The following is a 27,100-nucleotide window of genomic DNA, read 5'->3' on the forward strand; positions in this document are numbered from 1 at the left end:
ATATGGATTGACTCCTTTTATCCGTAGTGGTAAGCTTCTGTAGTGTTCATTCTTTTGAAAACACAAATCTTTATTTCAAAACAAGAATAAAAATAAAAATATATTCTGTGAGAAGGTTCCTCTCCTCAAGTAAACTCATCTGCTACTGTAACAGAAGAGATCATAGGCAGGAATTTCTCGCTCTAGCAAGAAATTTCATGTATTCTTTGAAAAAGCTTTTACTGAAGCAAAATAATTTGCAAAAATAGATAATCCTCAGTGAGTTTTAAAATATTTTATAGTTTAAGGAATACTTACTGCTTCCAAACCCAGGTCTATCTATTAGGCAGTATTTATTTTGATAAACTGTGCATTCTTCTTGTGAGTATCAACACTTATGAAATCTTTTATTTGCCTCAACAATAGTAACTGAAGTAAGATTTGCATGGTAGGGTAGCAGAATTGGCATGAATGAAGAAAAGCTCTCAGACGTAGTGGCTAAGAGCAAACATCCCTCCCAATGGCTGATAGCATCCAGAAGTCAGTCAGGAGGTAGATGACCTGGGACTGGAAAAGTGGTGCCAGCTTCTCAAGACTGTGACCCTGAACAAGATTGTCACCTTGTATATTCCTCATTTTATGACCAATTAATGATGATGATGTGTTGGGGACTTCTCTGAGCATGTTTACAAACAGCACATAGACAAAACTGAACCTTCTAACTGCGCTGGCTGAACTGTATAAATTGTGTCCTTTCAAGGATGCCTTGATAAGAGTACCTAAATTCTTTCTAAACAACTTGCATATGGAAAAAATCAGAAATAGTACAGTCTCAGATACTCTCCGTGTGTAACTATACATACTGGAAGTTACAGTTCTTTCATTTTTCTTGTCTTCCTTAAATTAAGTTCACCTTTTCTGGGAGAGTGAGGACATGAAATTAGTAGTGTTATTTAGCAAGCCGTTAGGGACTGAGGGGTGGTGTTACAGATGGAGTGACTAAAAGTATCTGCCAGTTGGAGGAGCATGGAGGATTTCTCATAGCAAGCCTTGTAATCTATAAAGACTGTGTACACTTACAAAGGTGGTGCATGCTGCACTACTATTCAGTGGCTGGCTAGTAAAAACAAGCCATCTTACACAAACAGCAAAAGCTTTACTTGCACATTCCTTGTGAAGTGGAATTGCGCAGCAGTTCTTCCTTTATCCTGTTGGTGTAACTGGCATGTAACCCCATGATCCAGGAAACCTGTCCCATTACAACACAAAGCACATGCACTTTTCCAAGCAAAAAGATATATATAGATATATATATATAGCCTATGCTGTGTTCCTGGCTTGCCTCCTGAGAAGACAGACAAAATTAGGGCTTTATCGCAAGTCCAAGTAAGTATGAAGTGGAAAGAGGGCACGTCACATATATTTTCTTTATTGCTGGACTTCCCCCCCCCCCCCCCCCCCCCCCCCAGTAAGTAGGCATGATTCCTTAAAGGCTGAGGTTTTTAATAACAGTAAGGTTTTACAGGTTTCTTTTTTTTTTTTTTCCTGTGGATAAAAAGATACCTTTGATCAAAGTTTTGCCTTATATTACAGTATTTCTGTACAAAAATAAAAGTCAAAAATCAGCTTATTATTAGCTGATATTCCCTGATTTATTTACAGGGTACTGTCAAGAACCTTCATCTGGCAACCAGGTAAAATAGAGAACTCTGTATTAAAGCAGTTGCACTGTATAACTGTGTTCTCCAGTCAACTCTGAAGGGCTCTGACCTTTGGCAGTCAGTCTGGGTTGGAGAGTCCAGCCACAATTAGAAAAGAGCGATCTCTTTGAAAGAAAAAATTAATATTAAAAACTTAAACTGACATTATGGATAATGGACTGATAATTGTATTTCCATATTAGGATAGTCTATAAATATTCTCAGCTACATCTCTCTTTATAATACAGCAGATACAGAATGCAGATTTCTGCTACTTATATGGTAATACATATTTGCAATAGTAAAATCAGTGTATGAAAATTCTGGAATTTACTTGTTAATAAAACTGCTTATAAAGTAGCCATACAATTGTAACAACTATAACTCTGAACTATTAAAATTTACAGAAAGACTGTTTACACCATTGCACATACTTATTCCCTTTGCTTCAGAAGACTTGTGAAATACAGAATAAAATTACTCAGATTTTACTGACAGCTCAAATACACGTGCACATCCATGGAAGCAAGGGGAAACAAAATGTTGGCGTCCATCAGGAAGGCTGCCAGCAGCTCTCCAAAAAATATACCTTGCTCTTCTTCCCTCCCCCTTCCCACATGTATAGTAGATTAGTGCAGAATGGATGAATATAACTTTGTTTTCAGTGTTCTGAAAGGACAAAAAAAATCCGTTTGACTTTTTATCAGCAATTTTAGGTCAATACAAGTTGTGTTTAATATTGTTAAGGCACTTATTCCTGCTTGTATTGCAGTGGATCAAGTCTTAAGGCATTTGTTACATCAACTGAGGATAATAATGCTTTGGAAAGTTTTCAACGAGCCAGCAGTTCTAGTATGTGACAATTTCACCTGATTTTGCCCTCCCCACCCTGTTGTCTTTCTAAAACAATGTTTGAAGATACTTTCCCTGGAAACTCTGGTTCTTGTTTAGCTTGTCAACAGATGTGATCAGTATCATCAGGTCGTTTTGAGGCCAAGGAGTGATATGTTCTATTTAGAGCACAGTAGAACTGGTTTTGTTTTCACCTGGAGCTGCCCTGACTTCCATGACTACTCACTGATCGAGAGGTGCTGTAGCGTTTTTTCACGATCATACTGATGTAAGCTTTCATCAGCTTTGCAATGTCAACCACCTGCCAAAAGAATATAAAGAGCAAAGTTCTTAGTAAGGTAACAGTATATGAATGAATTTCTTTAGACGCTAACAACAGAAAACTGTTGAGCTTTCAACGAAACCCTTCTGCAGTTAAACAAAAATACTCAGCACTTCTATCCATCTCAATATGTCTTCCCTTTAGCTTTACAGGGATCTTGAATGCATTTGTAACATTTGCAGCAATTACAGTAGCCTGGCTATCAACAACAAAATTCCTTCTTGCCCTTACCTCACTAGTTTCAAAAAGCAGTTCTCTCTCATCCACCACGATCTTATAGGTGTTGGCAAGCGGTGCACCAAATGACAAGATATGTTCATACTGAAACACCTCCAGAGGCCTTCCTTCCCCACGCTTGTAGACAGAAACTGCATCGGCACTGACTCCGAGCCACAGCTCTTGTGGGAATCCCCCTTCTTTACACTAGAGAAAAAAATGTAAATTAGCAGCAAAGGGAACAGTGGGAACCACACAACACTTACTGTTGATGTTCTTGTCTGTAACCATTTTTTAAGAAGTGCATATTGCTTGTTCCTCTTTGAATGAAGCCTTTTACACTTCTCAAACTTGTCTGCAACCCATCAGGATAGCATTCTGTCCCTCTGTATTTTATGGTTAACTGGTAGGATTTCAATAGCTACAGTGCTTGCTAATGGGTGCATGCTTTTAATACCACTTTATTACATCACCTGTCTGAGCATTGTGATACTGTGTTTATGGTTTCACTACGCTGTAATGAAATCATCATCTATACAGTATAAACTGTCATTTGGGTGTTCAGGAGGTCTTACCTCAACGTCAAAGAGTGTTGAGCCATAGCCAGGCCATTCCTTAATCAAAGCCATATACTTTGCCATAGCCTGCTCCTGGTTCATCCTCTGGAGTTTTTTCCATTTGTCAATAATACTAGTCCTGGAAGCTGAGATTTCCTCTTTGACCCACATGTCTAACATCTGATCCTCCTCAACCTTCTGCTTGCTGACAGAGCCACTGCGAAAACTCCTCCGCAATGTTCCTTCAAGAAAGCTGGCTCGTTTCTTCTCAGCCTTCTCTGCTGCAGTAAATGTTTTGGTTGACTGTGTAATCCGAGACTTTAGCTTTTGCAAGGGATAGACTTCTTCCATTTCTGGTACAGTGGTATGCAGAGTGTAATCTCCCTGAAGGTACTGAAGACGCAAAGCTGCAAGGACCTGGAGGGTTTCTTCAGGAGCAGGATAATGTCCTCTAATCACTGCTTCATGAGCCTATTATTAAGGGGGAAAAGGTAGATTTTTATGTACTAGCCAGTCTTTGACAGGACTAAGAGAAATGGGAAGTAGACTTACTGCCAGGCAAACCCAGGATCTGAAACAAATGATCCATTAAATAAATCAAATGTGGTAAAGCTCTTGGCATATTTGTTAAACTGGGTAAGACAGGGTTTACCAGAAGAACTGCAAGGCAATTGAAGTACTCGCTAAACTGGAATTACTGTTACTAGTACAGCTCTTAGTGAACTCGCATATATAAGAGCAACTTACTTACTAAAAAGGAAAATAAAATGTAAAGGAGAGAGAATCAGGATCTAAACATCTGATTGGGAGGAAGCCATCCATGTTTAAGGGCATTAGGAAGAAATGGATATCTAGTTTTGCTTACTGCTATCAATAATCTGGCTGTGAAAACTGATGTTTCCAGCCAAAAAAGCAAAGCTCAAGGATAGCTCTGTAATAAACCTCACTGAGGGAAAACAGTAAATCTTCAATGGATCCTACACAAAGTTAGTAAAACATTTGTACGTTATAGTGGTCTGTAGCATCAGGGATGAGATTCTGAACCAAGAAGACTCTTTCAAATCCTAGCTCTTTACACACTCATTCAAACCTTTGGAAATGTACAGCAGCTAGGATAAATTTATTTTTTTTATATGACACTAATACAGGAAACAAACATGCCTCATGTCTGGAGGTGCAAGAATTGAAAGCAGTTTAGTAAACACACAGATAGAATTCACATCTAAGTAAGCTAGTTCATTTAGGTGTACGCTTAGGATGGAGCAAAAATGTGCCCTTAAACATGCAAGATGGTTTACCTGAAATTGTACACATGTAGAAGAAAGAGCTGTCTTGTGGAAATGGAAGGACAGTATTTTAATGAGAAAGAACTAAAAGCTTTTCTGCAGCGCCTTATGAATTAAAGGATTCAGATTTTTTAAAATAATGGAGGTTACAGAACTAAAACTGATGACAAAAGGGAACTTTCTTAATTGGTTGAAAAAAGTTGATGACTGACATCAAAACCAAACAATTACAAAAAAGGAACACAGCTGATATTAGAACACAATGTCACCTCTTAAAGGTATTGCTGTAATATTAATCATATGGCTTGAACACGCCATGCTTTGTAACTGAAATACTATTGGTCTTGTCAAGACGTAAAATATTTGGCTAAACACAGTCAGCACAGAATGCTGCATGAAAACAATCTGCTTCAGTGAATGTGCTTGTTTTAGCTGTTTGTATGGGAAGCTAGCTAAATCTGCCTCTTAAACCAATAATGTAATGTAAAGTATCTGATGCAGAGCTCTCATGGATTTTCTTCTCACAGTTTGAACTTCATCCCAAAGCAGAGGCATTAAATGGCTGACTCCTCTATATGTAAAAACATACAATCAGAATGGCAACGTTTCTAAGCCCAACGAAGGCAATCTATTGCCCAAATCCTTCAGCCAACAATAAGCAGTTCTGGATTGAGCTACAGTAGTAGGCTCTGGAAGGAGACTTTTGGTAGACTCATGATGTAATATGGTGCCTTAAAACCTGAACTGAACAAGGAAGAAACACTATTACAGTGAAGATGTTTCTGATTCTGTGAAAGGGGCAAAGGCTTCATACATATGAAACCAGAAATATGTCAGTTCTTGATCACATTAGGCTTGCTTACCAACAGAATGTCAGTGTCTTGGCATTGCAAAAAAACCTTACACAGAAATTTGTCTCTAGTGGCTACGTGAAAGAAATTGTCCACTGGAATAATTTTTAGCCATTTGCAATATCACAGAAAAAGAGGAGGTCAATCAACAATAATAAATGCCATCAGTGAGAGTTTCTGAGCAACTACAGAACTTCATATAATAGAAATCCAACTGCTGACGCATTTAATTTTAATTATAAATCAATTTCACTTTTTTATGTTTTGCAATATGACCTCATTCTGAGCTCAGCACATTCATTAAGTGAATTTCTGCTCATCATAGCTGTCTTATGGTTACTGCTGAGACTGGACTGCTTTGTTTTACTACAGTGCCTATGAAAAGAGAAAAAGCTATTGTTTGATTTTTCTGTCCAGTTGCCAACATGGGTCTCTAATAATGAATTTGTTTGCCAGTTACACATTTCTCTCTTCTTGCACTTCTTTAAGAAAATGTTTTTTTAAGAGGAAAATTAAAAGCAAGTATTATCCATTTTTATCCAGCTTAGACCCAGTTATCCAATTTTTTTACCACTGTATGTAAAGCAATTCACAAGTAATGCAGAAGTAAGAAAAGTCGTGACACTAGGTAAATCACATGTGCTTCACTTATGTCAGGATAAGCCTGTTTTGACCACTGAACTGCTTTCTTTGCACTTGATCCTTGAGTGGTAGTGCATTTAGTTAAACAGAAGCATAATCAAAACTCTCTATGCTGCCTAGATGCCTTGCTTTTTTCCTCCTCTTCAAAGTGTCTCAAATGGAACCTTTGTCCTTTACCTGCTCAAACATAAAGGCAAATTCCACGCTATCTTTCGGGACATTTTCTGTGTCCAGGAAGCAGTAGAGCTTGAAGTAGAACTTCCAGTGCATCTCCCCAGCTTCAGCAGTGGCAGCAAGCCTGCATGGTTGTGTGAAGAGAGAGAGAGATATCAGATCTGTGAAATCAAATGCCTTTCTAATTTGACACCTGAAGAATCTAAGCAAGACATCAGCTTAATTTTGCTTTGTTACATCTGCTATCAATCTGGTGTTGACAGGAGCTAACTGTTTTCAGCAGTATACCTGAATGATGTCATTTGGAGAGAGGGGGGGTGTATTTAGAGCCTACAGCAAAATCAAGGACTTAGAAATATTGACTCAGTTCTCACTCAACTGTTTCTAACCCAAATTATCTTCATAAACCTTTATTTGTGGCTCAGTCTGGTGTTGATAAAAGCAATATTATTAAGTCCTGTTATAAAATGTAATTGCACAACACTTTAGAGATTCTTTCCCCCCACCCCATTATTATGTGGATAAAGGAGGCTGATTGCCACGTGTATAACATAGGGATGACAAACAGGTATTTAGACTTGTATTACAGTTTCTTACTACAGTGCTATAGGTGGTTTAAATTTTACTGGGAAGAAAAATTTTGTGAGCTGTACTGAGGTGACTTCCATGTGAAGTCGGGCAACAGGTAGTCAGAATGGCAGTGACTGCCTGGAGTTCAGTTCTCACAGTACTGGGGCAGCCACAATGCTAGTAACGGTGGAAAAATTTGTAGTAGTGGAAAAGAAAATGTGGAAGTAGTGATGAGAAATATTACTCTAATGGTGTCAAGACAGTGGACAACCCAACCCAATAGGTGGCTCCAATTCTTTCAAGAAAAAAAAATAAAGATGCTTTTGTTCCAGAAATGGTCATGTGTGTCATTCAGCTGCATCATCACAAACAAGCAAGAGAAAGAGAAAATTCAGCATTATTGACATTGGAAATTTATTTAATTGTTACTTATTAGAGTGGTGAGAGAGAAGGAGAGGTGCACTCACTTTTCAAACTTTGCCAAGACATCAGCGACAATGGTTCTGCTTTCAATTGCTTTATCAGTAGTACCATTGTATTCAAACAAAGCAAACATATTTCGGCTATCCTCCATGGCTAAGCCACGAATTAACTTTTCAACCACCTAATGAAAAACAGCACATGAAAAAAACAGCATGGAAAAGCAGCACCAGAGAGTAAGACAAATAATTAGAAGAAAATTCAGAGCTAGGTTTTACTTGAGGCTAAAAATGTTACTAGTGTGTTCTCATCAGCAGTAATAATTGTTGTCAAATTCCACTTTAAGTTTTATACGAAATAATGCTGATTCTTTCAGAGTATGTATGTGCTATCACCTGGCCAGATATAACCCCTGACAATGCCTCACAATAGTATTTCAGCAAGAGTCTTCCAGTTTTAGGAAGCGACTTGGCTCTCATACACACCAATATCTACCAAAGTTATTCCAAAGATGCCTCAGCTGAATTGCTTAGTCTTTCCTGTAATTTTTCCTGTAAGAGGGAACTCTAGCTGGGTAATGCTCTGCAGAATAAAGGCAGTTTTTATAGCAGGGATTTCTTCAGAACGTGCTGGAGGGTTGAGGGACAGCACTCTAAGCCTTCCCTCCCCTGAAGGAAAGACGAGTATGGAAACCCCCAGCACTCCCAAAGTTTAACACTACTACTGCCTGGAATTGGCATGTAAGGAGAGACACTGATTTTTGTGCCAAAGCTGTTCTGTCACCACTTCTCACCTCTCCAGCTGTAGTATGAGAGTTGATTGTAATCTTACAGGAGCCCCCACCGTGGCAATAAACTGTGGATGTCATTTCCTGCCTGCTGATCAGAGCTTCTATTTCATCCCGTGATGGCACGAATTCTCTGCATTTGGTTTTCTTCAGAGATTCATAAGTAAAAAGTGCATATTTCTCCATTTCAGTTCCTGGAAACTGGTCACGAACCCTGTGAGACAAATATTACTACTTTAAGCTGTCAGGCTGTGAAATGCAAGGTTTACTTATTTGAGAATGTTTGGGTTTTTTTTTTTTTTTTTCCCCCCCGGAAGTATTTCTGTGTCCAATAATTTATTTACCTGACACACTTAAAAGGTTTATTTTCACCGTCAAGGGAAGTGTTCTAACTTGTGATTTACTGTGGGATAACATATACAATCATAATTTTGTTCTAAAAACTTAATGGAAAGGAAAAAAAGATCTACTTTTATAGTATAAACTACAGGAATCTTGTAATGACTCAAATTTGACAGCATAATAACTATGAACATCTTGTAATCAACTCCCCTTTTTCCATTTACAGTTGTTGGATGAAGACTAAACTGCACTATGGTGCTCAGAAAAAAGCAGTAAAACATATTTGACTGCTCAGTTTTGTGGAGATGTCACTTAGGATACTTGATTTCTATTCCTCATTTTCTTAAAGATTCTCTCTAAGACCTTACTGTTCAGCAGTTAGTATTATGAGTATTCAGTAACAACTTCAATGAACACAGCTCTTAATTACTGAAAACTGTTGAATCCAGGTAGCTTTCAGAACAGAGTGTTTCTATAATATTTCCAGTGATAAAATATCTTCTTAGAGCTACTAAACTTTATGTGAAAGAGCAGTGATTCATGATCTGCAAGGCATAAAAAGATTACCGCAGGATTACAGAAATGCTGTAAGATAACTATGCATCTACAATACTGAAACCAACCTACCAATGTTGTGCAATTTTTTTTTAATTAGGAAGCCAGTTTATGAGCTGAGTTGAACTGAGAAAGTGAATCAATGTTGGATTTTTTTCATTTTAACAGTTATATAAAGTGATTGATATTTTTCACTGATCTTACTTTGGTTGAAAGGGGTATCTTCTATACAAGCATTTTACAAACACTTATAGCGCAATTAGATTTAGCAAAGTCCATGCTCTAGCAGAAATACAGACAAGACTTTTAAATTATTGAGAACAGTTTGTTATTGTTGGACTAACTTTCCTAATGACACAGTCTGCATTCTTCTGCTGCATCACAGCAAGAGGAACTCCATATTCTGGTTAATGCTGAACTGTCGACAATGATTTTTTTTTTTTTTTTTTTAATGGTGACTAATATCTTTAAATTAGATTTGCAAGCAGACATTTTTACTCCAAATACATTTTCAAATATAATGATGTTCTTCTATGTGCATGGTGCATACCTCATAAAAGTAAGGTAAGCAGGATGAAGAATTTGTAACAGGTTGATTTGGATGGCTGAGAATGGGACCTGGGGGTACAGGCTGCAAGTCATCTAAGCAAGTTTATACAACTACAGAAAGCCCCCCTTTTGTCAACATTAACAAACTATGCATTCAGTTCTGTGGGATTTTGCTTGATTCTTCAAATGAGAATAATTCAAATGAGAATCAGTTCATGATACCTAAACACTGTGGTGAAAACAGTGAGTGAAAAAACTTTTCTTGCTTTAGTAGTTCAAAGCTTCTCACCTTTTGAGATGGAACTTGAGATACTTGAGGATGCTGCGACTCGGCAGAAATGTGCAACTCATGCAGGTGAGTATTTGCCAACTATAAAGGTTGCCCGCGCTCCCAGGGTTAGGCACTTTATTGGTCTGCTTGATGAGCTGACAGTACAGCTCATCTCGAAGAGGTCGTAAATCATGTCCTGTTTGGAGGATACCTTGGATTATAGGGATGGGATCAGACATAGACTCCAGCTGCTGTAAAGAATTAAATATCTTGATGGCTTCATCCTGCAAAGTTGTGTAGCCTTTGTCTTTCAGCACTACAAAAGAAAAATAGGGAGAAAGGTGATTAGAGTGAGATATTAAAGATAAAGCACTCAGGCTTAATGTAGGAATTACTTAATGCTATTCTGTGACCCTTATTATGCAGGATATTAGAATGGATCTTTTCCATTTCAACTGTATGATGCAAACTCATTTTATGAGCTATTTTGCTATTGAGATTTGTTCCAAATTTAATGAAATCCCATTCTGACATTTTCTGACAACACAACCTCAAAAGCCTATCTTGCTTGATCAGTTTTCTTCATGGAGAATCTTCCTTTCAGAGCAATCCTACTAATGAAGTGTCTATCACTTTTTTGTGGCCACAAGAAAGTGATAATCTAATCAGATCATAAGTGAGATAAAGCATGACTGCGTTACGGAAAGTGACAAAGATACACGGCATCACTTGTCTACAGCAGTACTATTTTAATTAAAGCCCAACAAAATACTACTAGATCATTGCCATGACACTGCAACTTGTGTTTTCCGTGCTGGAAAAGGTGGTGATTGTTTTTGTACTACAGGTTATTCAACATGGGCTAGCAACTTTTACAATCTACTTAAAAGAACCATGCAGTTTTTGGGTTCAAGAGATGGAAGAGATTGCTCTGATGTCTGAATCAGTTAGGCCTACTAACCATCAAAGCACAAAACAGTATAGACGTATGTTATGCATATGAAGTTGCTAACCTGACATTGTAACTATTACAGAAAATAACTAGAACTCAACTGCAAGTCAAAGCAATAACTGAGCATCAGTCCATCTGTGGAGCTACATTTAGTATGGAAAGACTTTGGCAAGACTTCTAGCTCAGAGGGAGCTAGCTCATCCTGTCCATGGGGAATAGAAAGCAACCATGCTGCACTCCAGCATGGCACAACCAGCTCAAGTGCTGAGAATGTCAGAGCTGTGTCTTGCCACTGTATAGGAGGTGGGGGAAGAGAAGGGAAAGGTTTCTCCTAGGATTTTCCTTGTCATTTGAGCAGAAGGATATCACTTGAGTTACCAGGAAGTCTCATCTGAAATACCTCTACTCTTAATCAACTGTGACCTCCTACCCTCCTCCCAAGGCTGAAACTTCTGATCTGAGTTATACCTTGTTTCATACGCAGTCGGAAAATAAGATAAGCAAATCCATTTAAGGACACCAAATTCACAACCATCAATAGCTCTGAACCATTCATTCGAAACAGACTTCCAAGTTAGTGACTGAGCCAAGGATATTAAAAGACATGATTTCAGGAATAAATGAACCATTACTTTTTAAAACCATGTCCATTCAAATGTTGTTTCCCATAAATAATGCTTCCCACCACAACTGATGAAACTCACACTTGTTAATTGGAAGCTGTGGCTGTTGCAGCTCCCCACATGGGGTAGGAAGCAACAATGATTTGTGAAGGAGAATATGAATCAGGGAGACTATTAATTGGGTTTAGTTGCTTATTTCAGTGTAAGGCCTTTCAAACTCGGTCTTCTTAGCTGTGTTGATGAAGGTAACAAACCTGTATTACAGCAGCAATAGAATCCTTCCTTTCTGTTAACACCCACACATGTTATGCTAGACAAACTCATATTCTTTACCTCCCAGAGGAGAACAGGGAAACTTGTCTATCTGTATTATAAACACATATTTTGTCTACCATTACTTCAGTATAGCCAACTGACTAAAAAATCCCATCCTCTGATTTAGTCTTTCATCAGGAAAAGTGTTTCTAAGATTGGAAAACTTACAGTTTAGATTGATATCCCCATACGGCAGTGGCAGTAATGGCGAGTGCAATGGATGATGAGTGTAACGGAGAATAGGGTTTCTCTTATAAATCTGTTCAACCACATCAGCATTTAGGCAGTTTTCCTATTGGGGCAAGAAAAAGGCAGGATTTGGTGTTCAGCATTAACAGTAATGCAGCGCTTTGTACCCTTAGGTTGGCTGTGAAAAATATTAGTCATCAGTGTTTCCACCACTATTTGGTGCTAAATCCAGTTGTGGGCGCTGTATCTGCCATGGCACTCTGCAGGCTATGAATGCTCAGTATCTGCTAACCTCAGGTCTTGCATAAGCTTACTTTATCTATGCAGTAGAAAACAAACCACGGCAGAACTGCAGGAGACAAAAATGTAGTTTCACAACATTTTTTGAAGTGTGCTTTCATTTTACAGTCACTTTTACTCCAGTATTTCATAACTGGAATTAAGACATCTTATTTAAGCTTTGTTTAAAAATATATCTCCAGAACAACTAATTGGCCTTTTTAGTTATAATCTACAGGAGCTGCCATAACAAAATTGTCCAGAAAAACTGCTTCTGTAAACCTGATGCACCCGCTCTGACATTTAAATACTGTTCTTTCTTAGGCCAAGTTTGACAGATGTGTGACCACTGTCTTCTATCAATCCTGAACTTCCACATATATCTACTGCTCTGAAGAACAGAGTTCATAGCCTGGAAATTTCAGACTTGATACTTCTTTTCCATGAAAGAAGAGGTGGCACCCTCTAAGGGAAAAGGTTAGTAGCAGTTGTCCCCTCTTGCCTATTTTTTTTGTCTCTTCTGAGAATCATCATCCTCTCTCCTCAAAGCACATTAGGAAAGATCTCCAGAAGGATATTCTCTGCCTGTGCATGCAATGTCTCCAACAGGACCATAAAGCAGTAAGCATTAATTGGATGTTTCTCATCACTCAGAGACAGGAGATGCTTAGGCCATGCTATCACAGAACAAGAAAGGAACCATAATGAAAAAAAAAACCCCACAAGAACCATCTAGTTGACCATCCTGGTGTGCTGGTCATTGTGGACATAGCCAAATAGGTATGCTAACTCATGAACTTGCACACTGTGCTCTACTGCCAGGTACAGCAATGCCTGTCAAGTTACACAAACCAGTAAAACTTGTTACTGTTTTCATGGAAAAAAAATTATCCCTCTTGTCCTCTGCGTTGCACTTCATACTTTGCTCTTTTACTGTTTAGATAGAAATTCCTTTATCGGGTCAGTAAATACATCTAGGTTCCACAATTTCAGTCCATGTCACTGTGTGATTAAAACTTATATTTTCTGCTTTATCGCCCAATATGGCAAAGCCAACACTAAAAGTATTTGAGCAACCATTCTTTCTCACCCAACGCCTTCCTGTTTGTGCCTACCTTAATATCCTGAATAAGTTGCTGAGTTGGAGTATCAATTGGCGCTTTTGTGTCAATCACATTCTGGATGGCACTTGACCAACGGGTCGCCTCATTAAGCAATTTTGTATAGAGACGGTAACAATGTTTGCGTCCGTAAACAGTTACATTCCAGTAACCTAGCACGACAGTAAAAATTATTAATCACAGAAGCTGTATCTATAAAAATACCCCAAATTTCTATCTAAAACCAGCTGTAGTCCCATCAGACCCTGAGTGCTGCATTCTGGATCATGCTAGTAGTTTTTCAGGAACTAAGAAGCTATACCAGTAATTAAGTATCATAATACAGGTACTATGGTATTAAAAGAGATTCTCTCCTTTAAAAAAGCCTAGGAGTAATCTCAGAGTACAACCGCCATCACACAGCATCCATTTTATCCAGTAATGTTAGTAGAAGTGACCATAAGACAACACTATGGAATACTGTTAGCTGCTTGTAGCTTGTGGGCCCTACTTCTTCACTCCTGTCTGGAACAGGAAAATCCGAGACAGTCTTGCTTTTATGTGGCAGTCTTTCATCCTCTGTGGCACACTTACAAACACTACCTCTTGTGTAAACAATTCATTAATTTCACACCAAGGTAGTGGCAACTATGATAGGAAGAACATTTCAGTTCAGATTCTCTCTCTGCATCATTGCATAGGCTTTTTATAAAGCAGACACAATTAAAGAAATTCTATTTCATCTTTCACTAGCGAAAGCTTCTTTGAAGTGTCAGTGACCCCAATAAGATTATACAGGACTGTCATCAGTTGCTTCTCATTTGCAAACAGCCACTTCCGAGTTGAAAACCAGTTTTGAAAATGCACAGGGGAGCTGACTCAGGTGTAGTATGTAGGTTAGCACAAACTGGACTCTTACTCTAGATCTCTCTACACTTGCTCCACTAATGTTAGTCCTCATCGTTCTCAGCATATAAAATAACATGAGGAGAGTGCTACCCGTATGTCTTTCCCTAGGTCTTTGATGTGTAAGTGCTAAGTGTTCACACTAACTTAGCAGCAGTGTCAGTCTATGATAACTTGAATCTTGATGACAACAAATTTTACTCCTGTATACATTATTACCTCTGTTTTTCAGTAATTCCCTGTAAAATGCCTCAGTGACTTAGGAAGCTGATTTGTTCAAAGTGCAGCCATAATAATCCATTTAAAATATTCTTATGCATTGTTTGCTGCATTACTAGGTAGTAGGACAGAAGGTAACTGACATCATATTTGAAAAAGAGCAAACAATTACCTGTCTCTTTGAAGATTTTTTCATCAGGTGGGACCACTGAGCAGAGGCTGTTCAGGACCAGCGTACCCAATTTCAAAGCATTTTTCTCTGAACTCTTGTAGTAGTCCAAGGAATTGTGCGTCAAAACAAACCAACGCTTCTTTAGTTTTAATGAAGACATCTTTGGGTTGTTCTTTACTTCCTTGTGTAGCCATCCTGTTAAAGACACAATTTGAATCACACTTTTTTTTTTAAACAGAGTTGGACAAAATTAGGTTGCTAAAAGTTAGCTGTATACTTGCAACAAGAAAAATATTACTTGAACTGTTTAGCCCACAACTTCAAGTAAAATTCTCAAACAATGAAATGATGAAGATATAATAAGATTAATATTAAAACTTTCCAACGTTGGTGTTTACCTAGAAAATTTTTTTTGTCATCATTACAGTGTTTTCTTACATGGTACAGCAGGAGTATAGTTTCAGCTGTATTTGTGAGTACACTCCACTGTACAAAGATGAGGCTCCAACACTACCACGCTGGCATATTATCCAGATTGTATTGTGGGAACAATCTTTCTGACGCGTAATGGATGTTATTTACTTTGTTACTTCCCCACTCAGTTCTTACCCCTCACAATGAATTCTTGTCCCTCCACTCTAGTGTCCCCCTTTGACCTTTGAAGCAGTGTTATCCAGTGATGCATCTCTTCAGGAGTGTCAGCATTACAGTGAAGAACACGATTAGCAGTGATGATCACAAATGAATTGGGTCTATGAAAATAAATGAAGATTGAAAAAGCTGTTACAATCAACATACGTACTGTTTACCTCACTCACCATAATCATAAACACTGTCCATTGTTTGCATTTTCTATGCAGACAAATACTGTCCACCTCTAATGCTTTTATTTCAACACCACTAAATATAAAAAAATTAAGCATTTCAGAACACTCAGTTATGCTGGATTCACACCAAAATGCTAGGGCTCCAAATAGGGGGAAAATATATATTAAATTGCAACTTGTCCTGTCTCAAAATTAATCTATGGTGAGAAAAACCTCCAATCTTTAATCAGCTTTGGATGTGAATCAGAACTCTATTTCAGGGTCAGATCTCTTTAGAGTGTCTGCTTCAGTAGTTACATTAGCTAAAACCAACTACAATTTACAAAGGTCTATAGTGAAGGAGCATGTGAACACAGATTCTTTTATTTTTAATGTGGTGCAACCCAATTTGCAGAGACTACAATCTATTTTTAATGAGAATCTGGCTTTTACCCAATCCTACACCAGGATCCACTGAAGCATGAAGAACTAGCCCAAGAGAACTGTGCTGATGGCTCTCTGGATTAGAAAGGCAGGTTCTTCAGCCTACGAACACTTCCTTTAACCCTTTACCATCAGTTTTTTCATCCTGGAACACACAGTTTTTAAGAACTGTATCAGATGTAGAAAATGGGAATGATGCAGTCTGGGCCACCCCACGCATGAAAAGCTCACAGGCCTTCCTTTTTAAAAGTTCTTGCAAGAAGGTAACTGGGTAGTAATTAGAACCAGTTGAAAAACTGTTTATGGGGAGAGAGGTTCATCCAAATATGGTACCATTCTCCAAAACCAGTGTGTGCCATGTAAAAGCTAGAAGGATGACAGGGCAAAGAAAAAAGTAAATACAGCTATTAGGAAGAAAAATTAGAAAACTGTGTGAAGGAAGGTTACAATAAATCAAGTAACATGAGAATTGTGTACATTATGTCAAAAGTTATCTAACAGTTATCTACAGCTAGTGCTCACCAGTGCCCTACATAGAGGGGGGTAAGGAGTGATCAGAATGCAGTGTTTTGGTCACACTCACCATGGTGCTGACGTGCTACATTATGCAGGAAGAGTGGTGGATGAGGACATGAGCGGGCATATGAACTGAATGGAGGAATTTTGTTGACCATGTTTAAAATGTGTGAAGAGGAGGCAGCTTTAGACTGAGCTACATGAAGCACACTCTACAAAGCTGGATAATGGGATATACAGGACAGAAGCTGTAAATGAGCTGCAGCAAGAGAACTGAAAAAGGAGAGTGCTAAGGTATAAACTAAGGTAGATCAAGATATCAAACAGGAGATTATGATCAACAGTAGCCAGCCTTCCAGGCCCCTCTCTCATCCATCCCAGTTTAGGAAAATGATGGAAGCCCTGTTTTTGCAATTCTTTCTGAATCCAGATTCAAAGGGTTCTCTGCTCAGCTTCTCTCTTTTGTGCTTGCAGTGGTGGGTTCCTATGTGTCAATATAAAAATAATCTATGGCCTTTATTAGTCAAATTTGTTTCATAATTGATTTAGACTCAGAGAACTAAAAAAAAATTACAAGAAAAGAAAGCTGTGTAAAAAATGCTTACAGGAGAACTGTCTTTCTAACATAAAATTTTGAAAGCTCTGAGAATTTGTGTTGTATTGTTTATAATCACTGTTACTTGTGGCATCAAGATCTTGGCAGGCCAAGGACAGACCAGTAACTTACACCCACCTGTTTCACATGTGCACAATAAGGAAACTGGAATGAACTCCTACAGTACAAATAGTACCTCACAGCCTTACAAGCAGATATGTATGACCAGAGTCAAGAGTTCAAGAACTAAGAATATCCTGATGATTATTTTTTATGCTGCATTGTCTTATTTGCTAAAAGACATTTTTATTCTGGGAAATAATTCTCATCCCTGTACAATACAACATTCCTGCATGAGAAGCTGAACAGAAAAATGTTTAAATAAATTTTTCTGCCTACTATATTGCTGAAGGACTCAAAAATAAGCCGCTCTTTTCGGAAGCTTTACTCGCATGAATGAAATAAATATTTAATCTTTTACTTTTGGATCACTTCAGTAGCTGAACAGTTCATATACTAAGCAGTGTCAGGGAAGTTAGTGAAGCCCCCACAAAAAAACATTCTTATTTCATGTTTTAACATGAGGTGTTTAGTACTATGGAAAGAGAGGTAAAAACAAATCACTTTAATGCACGGTTGGTCAGTAGAATATAGAGACTAAAATATAAAGCATCATATTTTGTCTACAGAAAGCAGAAAAAGAAAGGAAGTCACCAAGCATGGTTCTGACTTACCTATCTGGATTGTCAGCAGCACAGACGGAATCAATCAGTCCTACATCGAGTGTACCCTATAAACAAATATCCACCCAGAAGAGGAAGACATTTACTATGATATTACTCACAGTACTCTTTTAAGAGACAGGTGAAAGGGGTAGCAGATTTGGTCAACCAAAATGAACTGCAGATTTGGGCATCAGTTTCTCCTAACAAAACTTCTCAGGAGAAAATGAAAAGACTCAGATAAACAGATCCAGTAAAAGATTATCTCTGGTTAAACTGGAGGTAGCTCAAGAACTGCTCTATTCTTCTATGCTTCCAAACCTGCTTGAATTTTTCACCAGAAGTCCATCCCAATATAAATGTCATGCTCTCAGAACAAAATTCTGAAGCCATTATGCAGAAGTTTTTATTTCCTTTGTCCAAATATATCCCATTTATTCCCAGTGTATGTTGTATAGAGTAAATGCAGGACCAGAGAAATCTCAAATTTTCAACTCTTGGGTTTTTAATTTACTCATTAACTGTGTCTCTGCAAAACTTCAAACTCAAGCATACACTATGGTGTCTTAGGGAACTGGACCAGAAAAACACAACCCCAAAACCAACACTCATTTTCCATCAAGGTGAATGATGGGAGAGGAATCAGAAGTCAGACTTTCTTCTTGTGTACTACAGAACCAAGGACATGGAGCCTCTAGCCAGTGTCACAGCTACCACCACATTTAAGGAAACCTAGGTTGTGACTCTCAGAAGCTGTGGCCACCACAGTGCCCTTGTCTTCTAAAAATACTTGCTTTGAAAAGTTCTTCAGATTTAGACTTACCACAGCATTCTGTGGATTTGCCTGCTCATCATGCATCTCTCGGATCTCTTGCTCTGTGGACGCATGGACTTGACTCAGTACGCTAAACCACTGGCTGTGGAGAAAAAGGCAGCAGTGTAAGTAAAATGCTGCTTCTGTACAAGCCTTCTGACACCTTCGTTCTGCAGAGATCTAGCAGGTTCTGCAGGTTTTTGAAATTGCTTAAGATTCTTTTTGTCAACATGCATAAAACCAGCAAGGCTTTATGTCAGTTCAAGTAATACCAGGTACAATCAAGCCCCTCCAGATCTTCCACCCAAGCTCATGTCATACCCTTCTTCCTGAAGACAAATACCTTGTACAAAAAGGGCCATCTCTGAAAAACTGGCAATAAGCACACTGAAACATCTGAGTGCTTAGAGAGCATTTGTAACACATTCCACAAATTTAATCTGGAAAAAAATACACTACTAGCTGCACACAGAGACTTTAACAGGAAATCCAACCTTCAGATTGTAAATTCTGCTGCACTGATAGTGTGACTAGTAATAGTTTCTTACAACGATACTTCTGCAAAGATCACTGAAGTTCATCAAGTCCTCTGCAGAAACACAACTGAGAGGGAAAAAAGAATAAAAACTCCAAGCAAATATCTTTACATTTTTTGTTCCCTATGGAGGAGCACTGGAAAAATCCAGCTGCTAGGAGGACCAGTGAAATTGAACCAGAGCCAATTTGTGCCACTCCAGTGGCTTTGTATATACCCACAACAGGAAAACTAGCAGAGGGGTTACCAGTACTTTGGCTCCTAGTGCTGAGTAGCAATTGCTGAAGGATTTAATTCCAACCACACCTTCTGCTTCTGGGAAGTCTCTACCCTCCTGGCACTTGTATATGATAAAGCTCAACTGCTCTAAGCAATCCCATTGAAATCTGAGGGCAGAGCTTGGCCTGTTTGGCAGGTTCCTGAATGCCATTCTTTGAGATATGAATTTGCCATTCTAATGAAAACCACCTGGGGCCAAGTTTTCAAAGGGCTCAAAAGCCCAGCCTTTGAAACAGACAACTCACTTTTCTGCAGAGGCTCTTCCACCACCACCAGGTTGAGAAAACATGCAAAACTACTGGATTTAAATATAAAGCTATCTTTTCTGCAATTCCTTATAGTCACAGAATTTCCTCCTAGGACACTGAAGTGCTGCCTCCTTAACTCTAGCATTCAGAAGCCAGCTACTCCCCATAAGGTAGATATCTGGAAGTTGAACGCCAAAGTAGTCTGTCAAACAGTACTGTGGCTGCCAAATCTTAAATCCTTTCTAACAGCTTATGCTTTCATTAGAAACAATGCAAAGCATGAAGACAAAAGCAGATTTAGAGTGCCTGACAATGAAGATGAGAACATATTTAGTTCTGATCCTTTTGTTAAGACTCTGAGATACACACAGAGAGACTGTGCTTAACACTTGCTTTCCTGGATGCAAGACAACGTCACTGAAAACCCCCCAAAACAAGGGAAGGGTCATCTAGAAAGAAGAAACCATCAGCTGAAGAAAATTTAACCTCATCTACCAAAAAACTCCACAAATTAAATTCAGCTTTCCTTTCTGGTCTCAGGAATTGCAAATGTATTTAAATGTCAATCTTCTATGTAAAAACAAAAAAAAACATTTCATAGCACTGTACGCACATTCAGTAATAGTTTATTTTAAAGAACAATTCAGATTTTTCACAATTTCATGTAATGTTTTTATAAACAATGAAGAAGAAATTAATCATGAGACTTTGTGAAAGACAAAGGCAGATTTTACTCTCATATTGCTTTCTTTCCTCTTGGGACCTCCTTTGTTTTTCAGCCAAGTCCCAGAACACAGGAATAGCAAAAAAGACAGACTTGGGGTGTGAAAGGAATAAACCATCAGCAATGGGTGCCTACTGAAGCATTACTTCTTTCCTCAAATACACTTCCATGATTAAAATAGTTATTCCTTTTTTTGGGAGGGTGTCAGGTTTCTCTTGTTTTTTCCCTTCATTTGAACAAAAAGCAACCTCAGATCATGATGTAGCCCATATATAAAATATTTTTTCAATAGCAGATCCAGAACCAGCGCAGTCCAATAATTCTGTACTTCACTTTTAACAATGCCAAACATTAACAAGTCTTTGACTTAACCCTATCTGCAAATCCTTATACATCTCCCTCATTAAAGTCTTCTGGGATGACGGAGAAAAAAGAAACATGAAATACACTGGTAAAAAGTAAATTAATCTGGATAGTGTGATATGTGTAGTATATACAACAATAGGTATAGTGTCTCCTCCTCCATGTTTAAGAAAAAAATGAAAATGATGCATGACAACAGACAAGTCTTTATGCTGATAATTTCTTATTGGTCCCTAGGGCCTGCACACAAATCTAACAGAAGAGACTTAGCTAAGCCTTCATTTTAAAATATACTCACATCACACGAGAACCTTAAAAATAACTGCTGGAAAGCTCATAACTTATTTTAAGGGTAATTTTAAGGATGCCTCAAAAATGAAGCATGATTCTGCATTGTAAGCATTGCTAAATTTATACTCAGGCTCCTGTGTTATAGAAAGGTATCATACCTTTAAAAAGAATAGAATATAAGCAACTTTCAAGTCTTCAGAGCAAAGTAGCTCAAATGATGTTGACATAGGCATCCTGTATTCTGACCTTGGGGCAGCAAGGCAGTGGGTAATAAGCTTTGATTACTGAGTTCACTTTATTTAAATGCTTGATTTTTGTGGGCAAACATATTATTATCTTGCATGAACTGTAGTGCAAGGATTTTTATTTTTTATTTTTTTTAAAAAGATGTACTACAACTGATCTGACCTTCCTCCTCACCTACCAGCCTTCCCCTACAGTTTCACATAGATCCTTTAGCAACAAAAGCAAGACCCCTTTTAAATCAGCAGAAATGGAAACACACTCTTGAATGCTGCTCTTATGAACATGCTTTCACCCTAAAATCCAGGGACCACATTACAGCTTCTATCTGAAAAAATTTTAGGCTCTGCTTAGCCAAACAGATCCCAACCCTAAAAAAACAATACTTCAGGCAGATTACAGGGTCTTAAATACTGATTTAATCTATGCAGCTAAACACAGCAGGGTAATGCACCAAACAAGCATCAATGGGTGATGACTGCCTCTCCACAGACATACTGTATTTCAGCAAGTTGCTAGTAATAAATAGGTAACAGCCAAATTCTAGGCAAATTTGCATTGGCAGTCTGACTCTTCCCAGTAACATTCTGCCACAAGATTTTCTTCTCAGCAGGCCTTTCGAAAAAGTGTTAAACACAACATGTTTAACACAGCCCCAATATTTTGTGACAGTCAGCAAACAAATTAATGACAAGCACAAGTCGGAATGTCATAGAGGTTAAAAAGGAAAAAAGAAAAAAAAAAGGAAAAAGGCCTGATGATTTTCATACCTTGCATCCTCAGGAGACTCAGCAATTAAGTGGTAGGTCCTATCACCCATTATGAGATCAATACCATTTTCTTTGCCTGTATTATCAACAATCTCTCTGAAAAGAACAAAATTATGAGATTGAGCATTAGAGATTGTCAACTTTTTGAAAAATCTGTTCTGGTGACAGGCTCACAAAGTACCGGTACTTAAAATAACAGCGGTCAGTCTTAATCAGGTTCATGTGCAAGACTCACAATGTGACTTATCAGACAGTAGTAATTCACCAAACTATAGCTGGTGAAACACAACTGTTAGTGTTTTCTGCCTTTACGGTACAAATATTCAAACTACTATGAATGTCACTATACCAAGCTGACAATTCTGTTACTGTTTTAACATCAACTAAAGGAAAAGCCTTATCCTTGCCTCAAGAGAGGCAAGTTGAGAAATGGATATGTTTCTGAACCAACTGCATACCCAAGAAATGTTTGGAGTGGTAAAAAGAAAGCTCTTGAAGATTAAAAACAAAAAGCAAACAAAACCTGTATTAGTGATTCTGTGTGGTGGTAAGTCAGCATAAAGACAATTCCAAACATGACTTCCAGAAAAGCCTAAGCACTCATCTGCTGAAAAATTACATCTTTGTAATTTTTAGTTTGGGCATCTAAGTATTGATACATTAAACAATCATGAATTACAAAGCACAAGATTTTTAAGGAGTAATTTAAGTATTAGATCAAATTTTCCTGAAACTTGAGAAATCAACTTGATTTTCTTTTTGCTGTTTTACTGTATTTGTCTGAACCTTACTATTCCTTAACTAGCTATACTTCCTTATCAGCTATACTATTCTCATAAATCTCTATCCCATAAACAATATATGCAAGCTCTCCTAATCAGACACATGAGGACAATTTATCTGCTATTAAAACAAAAAGCTATAATTCTGTACTGTTTTCTTTAATTTGGTTTCCTTCCCTCCCAATAAGTGTCCAACAGAATGCCTCCCTGTTCTGTGTTTTAACTGAATCAGCCTAAGATTTATTTAATTTGAACGGAGTCCCTAATATGGAGTGGTGAAATATTTGTCACACAGTATGTTACAAATGTACTCAGTGAATATTAAAGTTACCTACAAAAGCTATTGCTTATTTCTAATGTCATACAGCTCTTTAAATACAAATACCCTTTCTGTAGCTATTTTATACATAGTCACTGAACCTACAGTTCAAGTTAGGTTCAACAACCTTTACCTGACAATTTTAAAGGCACGTTCAGCAAAGAACTTTCTATAGGGCACAGTCAATGAAACAATGTGGTAACAACAAAATAAGGTTTAAACATATTGGAAAAATATGCTAAATAAATAGTACGGTACATGAGACAGTCAAAATCATTTTCAATGAAAAAACTGTGGTGGGAATTTCAGTGTCTGTTCAGATTTCCTTGACAGACAGCAGCCCATTGGTTTTACAAGAGCAAGTCAGAATGCTCACTGAAACTATTTACTTTGTTATGCTTGAAACTGGGCTCAAGTCAGGACTTCCCAAAGAAAAGATTAATCTAAGCTTTCAATTTAGTTTAAGTACTCTGTTAAATTAACAAAATAAAATGGATAGTTGCAGATTACAAAGAGCAGAGTGGAATGAAGAGTTACAGCCATTTCTATATTTTTCTGCCTTGGAAGGAAGCTTAAGTACACTTTTATAGAGAAGTGAGACTACCAATGTTAGCACACTCTTGATTTTAAATTACTTAGATAATTTGTAAGTTCATAAAGCATACTGATAGTTTAGAAGGAAAAATACCATCCCTTAGAAAACTTTTTGGATGCATGCTTCAGGAAGCATAGAATTCTAAGGTGTAAGGAACTTTAGGTAGCAAGACCTAAGTTATTAAGTTAGGTTTAGTAATTCTATTTTTTTAAATGAATATATGCATTTTAAAGACTTTTCTACCACTACCACAATTATTTCAAACATGAAAAAAATTGTAAAATGCGTACAGAAGATACAGCTTTGACCCATGCTTAAATATATTCAGGGCCTATTAATTCCACCCTCTTCATTCTAGGTTTGCCTGCAGCTACAGACTTGGCAACATGCCCCAAATTGCCTTGGGAAATCATTACAGACTAAGTAGGGCCTCTAGTCTGGGAGAAAGCATAGATGGGTTCATTATAGCAGCAGTTTTCTAAGTATTTGGCACTGGCTTAGCTCTGGAGCACTCTGTAGACTTAAGAGAGAGCCAAATAAGGACAACACTTGCTTTCAATAACTTCATCACATAGTCTCATGCTTGCATTCACACAAGTTGAAGGCAGGGCACTCAACATCTCAGATTAATCCCCAAGAAGTACTTAGGAGGAACTATGGCTAACATATAAAACCATATAAACCTACTTGGCTGTTCGGACATCAATGGCACCCTTTAGCTTTTCTTCACTGTCATTTTCAAAGTACATCAACCTGGACTGTCTGAGAACAAACCATCGTTTCTTCCAGTTCCTTCTGGAAAGCGTAGATGATCCACCTCCCTTTTTGTGAAGCCACCCCTGCTTAAGTGCTTCCTGCTTGGAACGAAACCACAGGAAGGTTTCATCTTTCAGGACACACCAGCGTCGCTTCCATGAGTTTATTAAGCCACCTGGCAAGAGACACAGATGTGGGTTTATACATAGTTAAGACAAACAATTCCATTATAAAACAGAAGCTGTGACCACACCAACGCTGGAAGATGCTGACCAGCAATGCTGCAGTTAAACTGAGTCTCTGCTGTAAACCATGAAACCAAGGATCTTATTTTTGCATATCCTTAAGGCCACCAGTATTGTTGACAATCTAAAGACTCTCAAATTATAAATTATAATAAATCTATAGATAATGAAAAAATATATGTAACATATATATAATTACATATTCTTATACACAACATATATATATAATAAATAATAAAGGATAAAAAGTCTTATTGCATATGAGAATAAGATCTTTAACACTGTTTTCAATGTATCTCAATGATAACCTAAGAAAATTTTAGTGTTAAACTCTTTCCTCTCTCTATTAGGAGGTAACAATGTTCAACTCAAAAACACAAACCTGAAAAAGTTGTACTTAAGAGCAGGAAATACACCAGCGTGAGCTCAGTCATACCAGCGAGTGGTTATATAGCAGACAATACACCTTGCACTGTAGTTACATCACAGTCATAAAAACCTTAACCAAAGCAATATACTCCTGTCATTCCACAAAAACTTATTGCTAACTATGTCAGAAAGTAAAAGTCATGCTAGTGATGAATGCATTATTTTCATACAGACATAGCTGTGCGCACGTTCATCACGTTCCTATTCCAGGAAAATAAATTATGCTACAGTGATGGGTATTTTACAAAGATTAATCTAGATTATCATTTACTATCAATCATCAGAAGATAAAACCAAGAATCTTAACCAGAGAATGCCAGTGTATATTCCTTCAGAGTCTTTCATGCCCCTTTGCTACACATATCCTTCTTTGTGTCTTTCAGATCTGAAATGAAAATTGACTGAGGTCAGTAAAGCTGATCTGCAGTGTAGGATGATGTCTATGCTACAAGGTTTTGGAAGCAGGAATCAGCTTTCCTCAAAATTTAGTACAATTTGTGAGTTATTTTACTATGTTTATATTGGATATTCCATTGTTTATGAACCAGCAAAGATGTAAAATGAAACAGAGGCAGCCCAAAATGCTGATGTTCCTTTGCAGAGGGGAAACACACTGCTAGATGTAAGCCACTGCAAGTTAAGTTAATTTTCCATCATCCTCTGAAAAATAAGAAAACAGCTTAATTCTGCAGGAATTGGAGACCAAAGTATAATATACATTTCTGGTTATTTTGTATATTTAACGGATTCTGATTCACCCAGTACCTTTCATGTACAGAAAACTGTGAAAGTAGGGCAGGCTGACACAGCTATAGACTGAATCCCTCCGGTAGGAAAGTTCATCATCTGTATCAAATCTGGAGTCAAAATCTTCTTCACTATCTTCAAACTACAGAAGAAAGGAAATAAAGGTGAAACGATCTCTCAGGAAAGAGTTATGATAAAACTGGTTTAGAAGTCTTCAGCTAATACATTTTATGATGTATTGGAAGGACATCATTCCTTTTTGGTTTTCATCCAGCTAACAGAGGAAGGTGGACACCATAGTAAGTTGCAGCTTGAACTGTTTGATTACACACTAGCCCTAACATCACGTAACAAATCTATTAAACAGCTTTGTAGCTGCTCAGGGAAGTTATCCCTTTGCAAGAACATGAACAGGGTATGTAACCTTCTGCTACCTCCCTCCATCATTGAGTGCTGTGGGTAACGATTTAGAAAAGTCTTGAAAAAGAAGCATATTCCACAAGCTGTGTTAATATCTTCCCTCCACCCTCACCCCAAATAATCAGAATTTCTATTCTGTATCTGACACACATCCAGAGTCATGCAACAGAAGAGAGTCCTCAACAGAGACAGTTAAAGTGTTTTCCTTTTAGGCAAGAATTGTCAACTTATACCAATATACTTTGAAACTTTGACTAGTTTTCATTACATCAAGTGTAATAGATGTTTTACTGTTAATGTTTTCCTTCTAAATAAGTCAGTGTTGCTGAGATACTTTCCCAATCAGTTTCACAGAAATATTCTGTGAGTGGTAGAGGAAACCATAGTCTTCTGAAAACTCTTTGTAGGAAGAAGTAAAGCCCACAGTATGCTCAGTAAACAGCACCGAAAAAGACCTCCTCAGTATGAGTGTCTGCCTCAATAATTTTAACATTTGTCATCATGTGAAATTTATTCTTCAGGTCATCTCAAAATACATCTGGCTTTTCAGGGACTTCTGCCAGCAGCTTATTCCTCTATACTGTTGCAACTTGCATGCATAACTGAATCATTTTTTTCTGAACTCAGTT

The 27,100-nt window shown here is 37.7% G+C and overlaps 1 protein-coding gene across 1 annotated transcript in view; it reads right to left on the minus strand.

Moving 5' to 3' along the window:
• Positions 1-1,457: 1,457 nt before the first annotated feature.
• MYO10 (myosin X) overlaps positions 1,458-27,100 on the minus strand; it is a 173,095-nt gene continuing 147,452 nt past the window's right edge. Inside the window, exons 26-41 of the mRNA XM_074899540.1 lie at positions 26,070-26,193; positions 24,562-24,805; positions 22,179-22,274; positions 18,735-18,828; positions 17,924-17,979; positions 15,438-15,580; positions 14,829-15,023; positions 13,547-13,704; positions 12,132-12,255; positions 10,092-10,389; positions 8,363-8,570; positions 7,617-7,753; positions 6,583-6,703; positions 3,645-4,097; positions 3,085-3,276; positions 1,458-2,832 (exon numbers count right to left, since the gene is read on the minus strand). Of these exons, the coding sequence (XP_074755641.1) occupies positions 2,722-2,832; positions 3,085-3,276; positions 3,645-4,097; positions 6,583-6,703; positions 7,617-7,753; positions 8,363-8,570; positions 10,092-10,389; positions 12,132-12,255; positions 13,547-13,704; positions 14,829-15,023; positions 15,438-15,580; positions 17,924-17,979; positions 18,735-18,828; positions 22,179-22,274; positions 24,562-24,805; positions 26,070-26,193 (2,754 nt within the window). The 3' untranslated portion in view covers positions 1,458-2,721. The remainder of the gene's footprint in view (positions 2,833-3,084; positions 3,277-3,644; positions 4,098-6,582; positions 6,704-7,616; positions 7,754-8,362; positions 8,571-10,091; positions 10,390-12,131; positions 12,256-13,546; positions 13,705-14,828; positions 15,024-15,437; positions 15,581-17,923; positions 17,980-18,734; positions 18,829-22,178; positions 22,275-24,561; positions 24,806-26,069; positions 26,194-27,100) is intronic.

This window comes from Athene noctua, chromosome 2 (assembly GCF_965140245.1).
Source record: "Athene noctua chromosome 2, bAthNoc1.hap1.1, whole genome shotgun sequence".
Lineage (NCBI taxonomy): Eukaryota > Metazoa > Chordata > Aves > Strigiformes > Strigidae > Athene > Athene noctua.